The sequence below is a fragment of the Lipotes vexillifer genome, unplaced genomic scaffold (assembly GCF_000442215.2).
Source record: "Lipotes vexillifer unplaced genomic scaffold, Lipotes_vexillifer_v1.1 scaffold343, whole genome shotgun sequence".
In the NCBI taxonomy this organism is placed as follows: Eukaryota; Metazoa; Chordata; class Mammalia; order Artiodactyla; family Lipotidae; genus Lipotes; species Lipotes vexillifer.
The window spans coordinates 2047113-2057594 of record NW_006777506.1 but is presented as its reverse complement, the minus strand read 5'-3'; the positions used below and the strand labels follow the sequence as shown (position 1 = coordinate 2057594).

Sequence of the window (10482 nt, the reverse complement as noted above, 5' to 3'; positions counted from 1 at the left end):
ATTCTACCCCGACCCGGGCGGGTCTTACGCAATTATTTAAGTGGAGAGAGGGAGGAAAAGTTTTGGAGCGGGGGAAGGAAAGGCGGAAAGACAGTCATGCCGTCACGTGGGCTGTTTTCACGCATAAAAGGAAGGTCCTCTCCGTTAGCTTCCAGTTGTCAAACGACTCGCAGCGACCGTCAGAGGACGCTCAGGAACTCCGCCCCGCGCCTTCCTCCAGCTGGACAGGCGGGACTCACACAACGCAACGCCTCCGCCGGTCCCGCGCCCCTCCCGCAGCCGAGATGCTAGCCCGCGCGCTGCTGCTCTGCGCCGCCCTGGCGCTCTGTGGTGCAGGTGAGTGAGTACCTGGGCGCCTGGCACCTGGGACTCCGCGGCTCCGTACACCCGGGTCGAGTTTCTGCACTGACCTTTCCAGGGAACTTTAGGTATTCTGAATACCCTCAGAAGACAGAGGCTGTATGGCTTTGTAAAGAAGCTGGACCACTCGAGTCCAAATGAACTGGACGGACAGCTCAGCTTTGCCATCAGCTCTGATCATCATAGGTCACTTACTTAACCCGTCCGAGCCTCACTTTTCTCATCTGCTAAATAGGAATAGTGATACTAATTTGCAGGTTGTCATAAGACAGAATCTGATCAATATATGCTAGATGTTTTTCTTTTTTAATAGTACCTAATGTTATTGAATGGAAATAATTGTGTTAAATACCCTAGTTAGTGCTTTCCTGCCCCAGGGAAGTCCAGATTATTTTTTCAGGTAAGCAAAATGTTTAAAAATGAAGCTGTTTTTACTTTGAAATTTTCTCCACTTTTTTTGGCCGTACTGCGCAGCTTTCCGGATCTTAGTTTCTTGACCAGGGATGGAACCCAGGCCCTCAGCAGTGAGAGCAGAGTCTTAACCATTGGAGGGCCAGGGAATTCCCTGTTTTGTTTTTGTTTAATGTAAATTAAGTCATGCCACTTTAATACTGTAAGCCATTCAATGATTTCCCTTGACACATGGAATAAAACCCAAATTCCCATAAGACCCACATGATCTGCCTTTGCCTTTTCGGAACTCACCTTCCACCTCTCTTCCTAGCTTTGCTTCTGCCACACTCTCTCAAACACGCCTCAGGGCCTTTGCACTAGTTTTCCTCTCAACTTGGAATGTTCTTCGTCCAGATCTTTCAACAGCTTTGAGTTTTGACAAAAACAAAAAGAAAACAACAAAAAAAAAACCACTTAAATTTTGATTAATGTACTAGATCAATTCACTTTAATTTTGGAAGTCCTACTTCTTTGAGCCTCTTAAAAAGGCTAATTTGAACATCTAAAATGTTACAAAGAAAAGCTTAGCAACATTCCACCAATATGTCTGGTGGAATATTCTGTTACCTTTATTTAGGATAGGAAGTTGGTATTTCTACATTATAACCATTCTGTGAGGCAAGCCAAAAAAATTGTTTTCCCATGACTACCTGTATATTTCTTGAATTTTTTTTATCATAAAGTTGAATCATAGTAAGTAAAACAATTAAATGTTTAAGTCAAGATTAAGACACTGAAGAATGATTTATTCACTGTCTTTACTTTCTTTTTTGAAAATTCAGGTATAGTTGTTTTACAATGTTGTGTTAATTTTTACTGTACAGTGAAGTGGAGTTCCCCGTGCAATACAGCAGGTTCTTATTAGTTATCTATTTTATACATATGTCATATATATGACATATATATCAATCTCATTGTCTTTACTTTATTGTAGCAAATCCTTGCTGTTCCAGTCCATGCCAGAATCGAGGTGTATGTATGAGCATAGGATTTGACCAGTATAAATGTGACTGTACCCGAACAGGATTCTATGGTGAAAACTGTACCACACGTAAGTTTGTTTTTGGGTGCCCTCATTTGGAATGGGGATATATACAGTTATCATTTTACAGAATTGTGTCTTATAATGAGGTCCTGTTAATTTCTCTCTTTTTTTTTCTCATTGCAGCTGAATTTCTGACAAGAATAAAATTATTCCTGAAACCCACTCCAAACACAGTGCACTACATACTTACGCACTTCAAGGGAGTCTGGAACATTGTCAATAACATTCCCTTCCTGCAGAATATGATTATGAGATATGTGTTGATATGTAAGTATAAATCACTTTCTAGGGCTTTCAGCGGCCTCAAAGAAAAATGTACTTTATAAAACTTTAGATTTTTAAACTTAATCCAAAACATTTAAATATACCATTTTAGTTTACCTTCTGTCTTAATGGCCAAAAATATTGACATCTGAATCCCTTCAAGTTTATAAAGTTCTGTCTCACAGTCAGAATTCTACTTAAAATCCTGCATACCTGCATACCTCTTCTAACCTTCACTGTTCTTGACAATTTGTGAAGGAAGTGTGGTCTAGTTGTTTATTGAATGCCCATGGGCCACAGAATTGCACCCATTAAAATAAATGGATAATTTGGATTGGGGTCAGCAAGAAAATACCTTTATTTCTAAAGTGAGTGTCAAGCCCAGACATTCCTCATAGGCCTCTTCAGCAGTAAGTGGATGGTTATTTGAAAAATCAAGATGGCTGGACCATACTGTCTTCTGTAAAGTGTATATACGTTATCAAAGATGCATGTTAATGAATCATTCTTTCCTCTTTTTTGAGTACCAGTGGCCATTGGCTTTAAAGTATAACTGTTTTAAAATAGAGTATCTTTGTCGGAATTAAATTCACTCTAGTGCCACTTTGCATATTTTACAATAAAAATGAACACTGATTTGCCTTGCATATGGGAGCAAATAACGTTTTTTTTCCCCCCTCACATTTCAGCGAGATCACATCTGATTGAGAGCCCGCCAACTTATAATGTGCACTACGGCTATAAAAGCTGGGAAGCCTTTTCTAACCTGTCCTATTACACCAGAGTTCTTCCTCCTGTGCCTGATGACTGCCCAACACCCATGGGTGTCAAAGGTGAGTGAGAGGAAGCAGTTAGAGGTGTATTAACTGTAACTGGGATTGGATTGCTACCTAGAAAATTTGACCATAAACTATGATTTATTTGTTAATAAAGCCATTTTTTTCCTTATGGATATCTCTGGAGATTTTTTGAAAGTGTGAGTCCATGTAAACTACTCCATGAAAGTGAATGGGCATTTTGGTATAATGTCATGATGCTTTCAAATTCTGTCGTTAAAACTGAATTAATACTAAACAAAATAGATTAAAATATTCAATAAGAAGTTGTTCCCCTGTATTTTAGAACTTCCATTTATATTATGATCCTGTTCAAAGTTGTACTTCTCCTATAAGTGAAAAAGACCCTGGTTAATTGACAGTCACTCCTTGAATATATAGATGGATTCTTATCTTAGGCTTTCTCATTTTTTCAGGGAGGAAAGAGCTTCCTGATTCAAAAGAAGTTGTGGAAAAAGTACTTCTAAGAAGAAAGTTCATCCCTGATCCCCAGGGCACAAATATGATGTTTGCATTCTTTGCCCAGCACTTCACCCATCAATTTTTCAAGACAGATCATAAGCGAGGACCAGCTTTCACCACGGGACAGAGCCATGGGGTAAGACAGAGTTAAATCAAAATTAGTAGCAAATCATAGTTCTATCTATAAAAACCTTAAATGGAGTTTCCATTTTAATTCACTGGTTTGGTAAAAATACAAAAACAAACACACAGACACACATACTTACATACATATATACAGATTATTATTTGTAGTTTGGCTCTTATATTTTTAGTTTAAAATATTGGCACTGCAAAAGGTTGTCTTCAAAAACATTTGTACCCTGATTATGCTGCCTTAAATATTATAAGGTGAGATTTTTGTAGCATTATTATCTCTTGGATTTCAGTGACATAGCTTCAAGTTATTGATAAGAATTTTATATCAAACATTTTCTGCTGCTTTTTCAAAGAAATACCATATAGTTATAGTGAAACTTATGATATAAGCTCCATATGAGACACTAATAGGTGATATATTTAGGAGACATATTTAGGTTTGTAGGTTTTAGTAGCTTCAGTGGATAAACAAGTTAATTTATTATTTTGTGGCTGTGAAAAATGTGTTATTGAAAAATTTTAATTAAAGCAAACTAAATCATCAAGTTATTTAGTGATAAATACATCGTGGACACTTTACATAAGAATAAACAACAGCAACAAATTTAAAAATTTCCATAATCTTCTAGGTGGACTTAAATCATGTTTATGGTGAATCTTTGGAGAGACAGCATAAACTGCGCCTTTTCAAGGATGGAAAAATGAAATATCAGGTTTGTTCCATTTAAATATTAAGAATTAGTTATGACTCACTACCCACCTATGTTCAAAATCTCTAATGATTAAAATTTGTTTCTTACCTCTTTTGTTACTGTTATTTTTTAGATAATTGGTGGTGAAATGTATCCTCCCACAGTCAAAGATACTCAGGTCAAGATGATCTACCCCCCTCATGTTCCTGAACACCTGCGGTTTGCTGTGGGGCAGGAAGTCTTTGGTCTGGTGCCTGGTCTGATGATGTATGCCACAATTTGGCTGCGGGAACACAACAGAGTGTGTGATGTGCTTAAACATGAGCATCCAGAATGGGACGATGAACAGTTGTTCCAGACGAGTAGGCTAATACTGATAGGTAAGCAAGAAGAGCAAACCATTTAAATAAAACCCTCTTCCCCAGAGAAAACTAACTTTGCTAGGTTTTCAGTAATTCTGGGGGAATGTAGTACATGTAAAATCACCTGCTCCATATTCATTCAATTCTTGAGCTATTGATGGTAAAACAGAAAACATAAAAGTGAAGGATTGGCAAATTAACAATTGCATTTTGGTTGCTTGAACGTTTGTGAGAAGAAATTCATGTTCTAAATTTTTCTTTTGTGCCAATAGGAGAAACTATTAAGATTGTGATTGAAGACTATGTACAGCACCTGAGTGGCTATCACTTCAAACTGAAGTTTGACCCAGAGCTGCTTTTTAACCAACAATTCCAGTACCAAAACCGTATTGCTGCTGAGTTTAACACACTCTACCACTGGCATCCCCTTCTGCCTGACACCTTTCAGATTGATGGCCAGGACTACAAGTATCAGCAATTTGTCTATAACAACTCCCTCTTATTGGAACACGGCCTCACTCAGTTTGTTGAATCATTCACCAGGCAAATTGCTGGCAGGGTAAGCATTATTATTGAAAAACAAAACAAAACAAAGGACTAGTCAGTAACTAGAATTTCTGCTGCAGAAATGATTTTTCTTAAACTTACTAAAAGAGTAATTATTTGCTAGTAATATTCTTTCCTTGAAATAAGAAGCCTAACATATAATCTCGATTATAATATAATGTTACCATTATAATCTAGATCATAGAAATATTCTATAAATATTCCAAACTTACAGTTTAGGCCTCAGCTGGGAGCTGGGGCATCAGTCTTATGTACTTGGTACCCAAGGGATGCTTTTAAAATAGAAATCTGGGAATTCCTTGGTGGTCCAGTGGTTAGGACTTCACACTCTCACTGCCGAGGGCCCAGGTTCAATCTCTGGTCAGGGAACTAAAATCCTACAAGCTGTGCAGCACGGCCAAAAAAAGAAAAAAAAAAATCTTAAATATGCCTAAAACTCAATTGTGTTCTACAATGTAATTCATTTTCAACAGGTTGCTGGTGGTAGGAATCTTCCAGTTGCAGTAGAGAAAGTATCAAAGGCTTCAATTGACCACAGCAGAGAGATGAAATACCAGTCTTTTAATGAGTACCGCAAACGCTTTCTGCTGAAGCCTTATAAATCATTTGAAGAACTTACAGGTGAGAAACAGTTTCTAAACTTCTTCAAAGAATCAAGGGGCAAATGGAAACAGCAGAAGTTGAAAGGAAATTGAGCAAAGGCTAAGATTTTTTACATTGGTTGTATCTCTGTCCTTGTCACCTTCACAGGAGAGAAGGAAATGGCTGCGGAGTTAGAAGCGCTCTATGGTGACATTGATGCCATGGAGCTGTATCCTGCTCTTCTGGTAGAAAAGCCTCGACCAGACGCCATCTTTGGGGAGACCATGGTAGAAGCTGGAGCACCATTCTCCTTGAAAGGACTTATGGGTAATCCTATATGTTCTCCTGAGTACTGGAAGCCTAGCACTTTTGGTGGAGAAGTAGGTTTTAAAATCATCAACACTGCCTCAATTCAGTCTCTCATCTGCAATAATGTGAAAGGCTGTCCTTTTACCTCATTCAGTGTTCAAGATCCACAGCTCACCAAAACAGTCACCATTAATGCAAGCTCTTCCCACTCTGGACTAGACGATATCAACCCTACAGTACTACTAAAAGAACGTTCAACTGAACTGTAGAAGGTGATTGATAATATTTATTTATTTATATGAACTATTTCTTTTAACTTAATTATTTAATATTTATGTTCAACTCCTTGTGTTACTTAACATCTCTGTTAAGGAGAAAGGGGTCATACTTGTGAAGATTTTCATGTTGATTTTAAAGATGTCTTCAAGTTAAAGGGGGAAAACAGTTTTCATTCTTTTGTAAAATCCAATGAGAAATGAGTGTGACATCTTTTTACTTGAATTTCAACTTATAATAAGAACAAAAGCTAAGATGTTTGAACATTTAAATGCTGTTACAAGATGACAAAATGCTGCACATTTCTTTCTACACTATCGATATTTCCAAGGTGTCTTCCATGATGTGTGAGAAGCAGCTACCTACTCAATGATCATTTTATGATCTTTTAGCCATTTTCTGATCAGTTTACTTCTATTTTGTTTTCCTGGTTTTAAGGTCAGAGTTTGTCTTTCTTTGGACTCTATACTTTCTTACCTGAACTTATGCAGGTTTTCAGGAAAAGCTCAGCTCAGGACTACTACAGAAGGCCTTTACAAGAAGGTATACACTCATTTTAAGTGAAAGGCAGAGAACTTTGTGAATGATTTAAAACCAAAGTAGCCTTATAGAGGCTAATAGCTTAGAACTGTAGGGGGTTCTCACTTAAAAACAAAACTAAATTGCTGAATAGTTCCCAGGAAGACAATGCTTCTTTTCCCCATCTCATTGTCAGCTGACGTTTTCTGGTACTGTATATTAATTTAATTTATTGAAGACTATTATTTATGTCTTCTTGGGATGGTTATTATAAACTGGGTTTAAGGCTGCATTGATTTTTTTTCTGCATTATATCAGAATCAATGTATCTTTTGGGATTACCTCTGAATTATTAATACAAGATAAATAATTGGCTTAAGATTTGTGAATACATTTATTTAGGAATCCAACTTTGGTATACTGAGGTGTAAAGTTGGAATCTGTCTTTAAGGTTTACCTATACACCAGCCCACAGAGAATGTTGTGTCTCATTAGCCTGGATGTGCTATAAGACTGATATTTTGTACATTTTTGAGGGACCTGTGGACGTTTCATTAATTCATTCACTCATAACTTTCTGGGGGGACATTCCGTGCAAAGAACTGTGGGTTTTAATATTTTTAAATCAAGCACTGATTACAGACAACATCAGTATTTATGTAAATAATTGAAAAAGTATGCCTCAGGCAGAGGGAGAAAATAAAATTTCATTAAAGAGAAATAACTCAGGGGAACTTTTAAGGTTTTATGTTATTGTTAAGAAAGAGTCAATAGTAGAAGGGCTTGTATAAAGAACTGTTAACTTGATTTAAAAAAACTGATTTGTTAATATCTGAATGACTGAATCTGGGAATTTGGAATATGTGTTGAATGTTTTGGTGCCTCAGACAAATGTATGATTAAATTAATTTATGTAAACTGCAAGTGTTGAAACAAATGTCTGTTTATTTTTGTACTATTTAAGAACTGAAAATCTCTTCTAAAATAAATTTTGACTGTTGCTGTATATCTTTGTCATGAGATGATTTCTGTAAGGCATTATTATTCTCCTATCTCTTCCAAACTGGACTGGCCCTTAATGAAATGGTTCTGCCCTCAGTCATACAGAGGCTTCTTAAGGTCACTATAATCTCTCATTCACGGCAACACTGTATTAGAAAATGTGTGCTCTGTGCTATAGGGGATAGCCACAGATTTGTTTTCATTGCCTAGTCTTAGAAGAGGAAAAAAAAAAAAGTATACAAAAGGCAAAGAATAAGATAAAGTTACTAAGGAGGTACAAAATTTAACAGAAAGTTCAAAGAGGGAAAGATTTTGTTCAGTTGGGTAAATAATTGAAACCTGGCTCATTGGCTTCTGTCATTCCCTACTCTTGACATCTTGGTAATTTCAATATCCACATGGACTGCATACTTAACATCTTGCTTGGGCTCTCTTGTCCTCAACTCCAGTGTTGCCTTCTTCCATAGTTCCTATGGTCATACAGACCTTGATCTCATCATTAATTACTACACCATTTCCAAAATTTTCATTTCAATCATCTGCCTTTATTCCCAACACTTCCAGCTCACTTATTTTAGTACTTACACTCTAACATCTAACTTCAGTTTCACTGAGCCTATTGATTCATCAAACCTCATCACTATCTTTCACCTCTTATCTCCTCATTTCCTTCCTTATGCATCTGACTCAGATTCCATTGCCCATGTTTGGACTCCCTCATTTCTTGGTCTACTCTCCACTGTACTTAACTGGCACAACTTAACTTCATCCATAGACAGATTGTCTGACTTCTCAGTAGCATTCAACACAAATGTCTAGCTTCTTTACTGAGAGATTTTTTTCTTGGCTTCATGGTTTCGTACTCTCATCTTTCTTCCCTTTCACAGAGTGTTACTATTCAGAGGGTTGTTTGGTTTTTTTATAAATTTATTTATTTTTGGGTGCTTTGGGTCTTCGTTGCTGCAGGCTTTCTCTAGTTGCAGTGAGCAGGGGCTACTCTTTGTTGCAGTGCGCTGGCTTCTCATTGCGGTTGCTTATCTTTTTGCAGAGCATGGGCTCTAAGCACGCTGGCTTCAGTAGTTGTGGCTCACGGGCTCTAGAGTGCAGGCTCAGTAGTTGTGGCGCTTGGGCTTAGTTGCTCTGTGGCACGTGGGATCTTCTGGACCAGGGCTCAAACCTGCATCCCCTGCATTAGCAGGCAGATTCCTAACCACTGCACCACCAGAGAAGTTCCAGGTTGTTTGTTTTTAAAGCTCTTCATACATTACTGTACCTATAAATTGAAGTGTCTTGATTCCCCTTTCTCTTATCTAAACTCTTCCAGGTTAATCCCATCCAAGTTTATAAGTTGAACCACTAATTAATCACTCTCAAATTTGTCTCCAGAACCAACTTCTGTCAATTAATAACTTCTCTACTCAAATTCATAAATTTAGTGTCTTACTTTATATCTCTGCCCTCTCAGCACCACATACTCCAAATAATAATTATCCAAAATTAAAGACACAACTATCCCCTAATTTTCAAGCAAAAATGATCTCTTTCCTTCACATCCATAGCCAGTCCAGCAGCAATTCTGTTGACTATATCCCACACACAAATCCTAAATCTGTCATTTTCCCTCCAACTCCACGACAACCAACCTAGTTGATGTAATAATCTCTTGACTGGTGTTCCCTCTTCTATTCTTGCCTCACTCCAAACCACCCTCCTTATAGCAATGAGAGTGATCACTTTCAAACATAAATCATATTTGGTCGCTCCTTTTTTGGCCATGCCATGAGGCATGTGGGATCTTAGTTCCCCAACCAGGGATCGAACCCATGCCCCCTGCATTGGACGTGTGGAGTCTTAACCAGTGGACCACCAGGGAAGTCCCAAACATAAATTATATTTTTCCCCTCTCTTCTTTGAAATCTTCTGGTGGTTTTCTATTCCACAATGGATAAATTGAAACTCCTTATCCTATCCTATGAGGGTCTTAGTTATCTGTCCCTGCCTATACTGGTCACATATACTACAATTCCCCACCCTCGTTCACTCTGGAAAATAGTTTGGGAGTTTCTTCTAAAACAAAAAAAATTCATTTATGGTATGCATTAGCTTTATATTTACTCTATGACAAATGACCACAAACTTACTAGCTTAAAAAGACACAAATTTATTATCTACAGTTCTGGGGGTCAGAAGTAAGAATAGGTCTTATGGGTTAAAATCAAACTGTGAGTAGCACTGCGTTTCTTCTGGAAGCTCTAGGGGAGAATCTGTTCCTCATCTTTTCCAGCTTCTAAAGACCACCTGCGATTCCTTGGCTCATGTCTGTCTGTCTTCAAAGCCAGCAGGGTAGCATTTTCTCACATCTGTGACTCTGGCCTCTTTGCCTCCTTCTCATAAAGGCCCTTTTGATTATTTTGAGCCCATGAAGATAATTGAGGAATTTCTCCCCTCCTCAAGATCCTTAATATTTCACATATAAAAAGTCCCTTCAGGGGCTTCCCTGGTGGAGCAGTGGTTGAGAGTCCGCCTGCCGATGGAGGGGACGAGGGTTCGTGCCCCGGTCCGGGAGGCTCCCACGTACCGCGGAGCGGCTGGGGGCGTGGGGCACGGCCGGCGGG

At 38.2% G+C, this 10482-nt stretch overlaps 1 protein-coding gene across 2 annotated transcripts; it reads left to right on the top strand.

Annotated features, from left to right (window-relative positions):
* Window positions 1–284: 284 nt before the first annotated feature.
* On the top strand, window positions 285–6414 carry PTGS2 (prostaglandin-endoperoxide synthase 2). Of its 2 annotated transcripts, none has more exons than XM_007451151.1 (10): window positions 285–336; window positions 1748–1864; window positions 1982–2125; window positions 2812–2959; window positions 3379–3556; window positions 4188–4271; window positions 4384–4630; window positions 4885–5171; window positions 5653–5800; window positions 5930–6414. In XM_007451151.1, exons 1-10 carry the CDS (start codon window positions 285–287, stop codon window positions 6337–6339), a joined length of 1815 nt encoding a protein of 604 aa, XP_007451213.1. In that variant the 3' UTR covers window positions 6340–6414. The 2 variants fall into 2 exon arrangements, with proteins under 2 accessions (XP_007451213.1, XP_007451212.1); XM_007451150.1 differs by having other exon boundaries at window positions 2812–2955; window positions 3375–3556; window positions 5930–6339.
* The last annotated feature ends 4068 nt before the right edge of the window (window positions 6415–10482 follow it).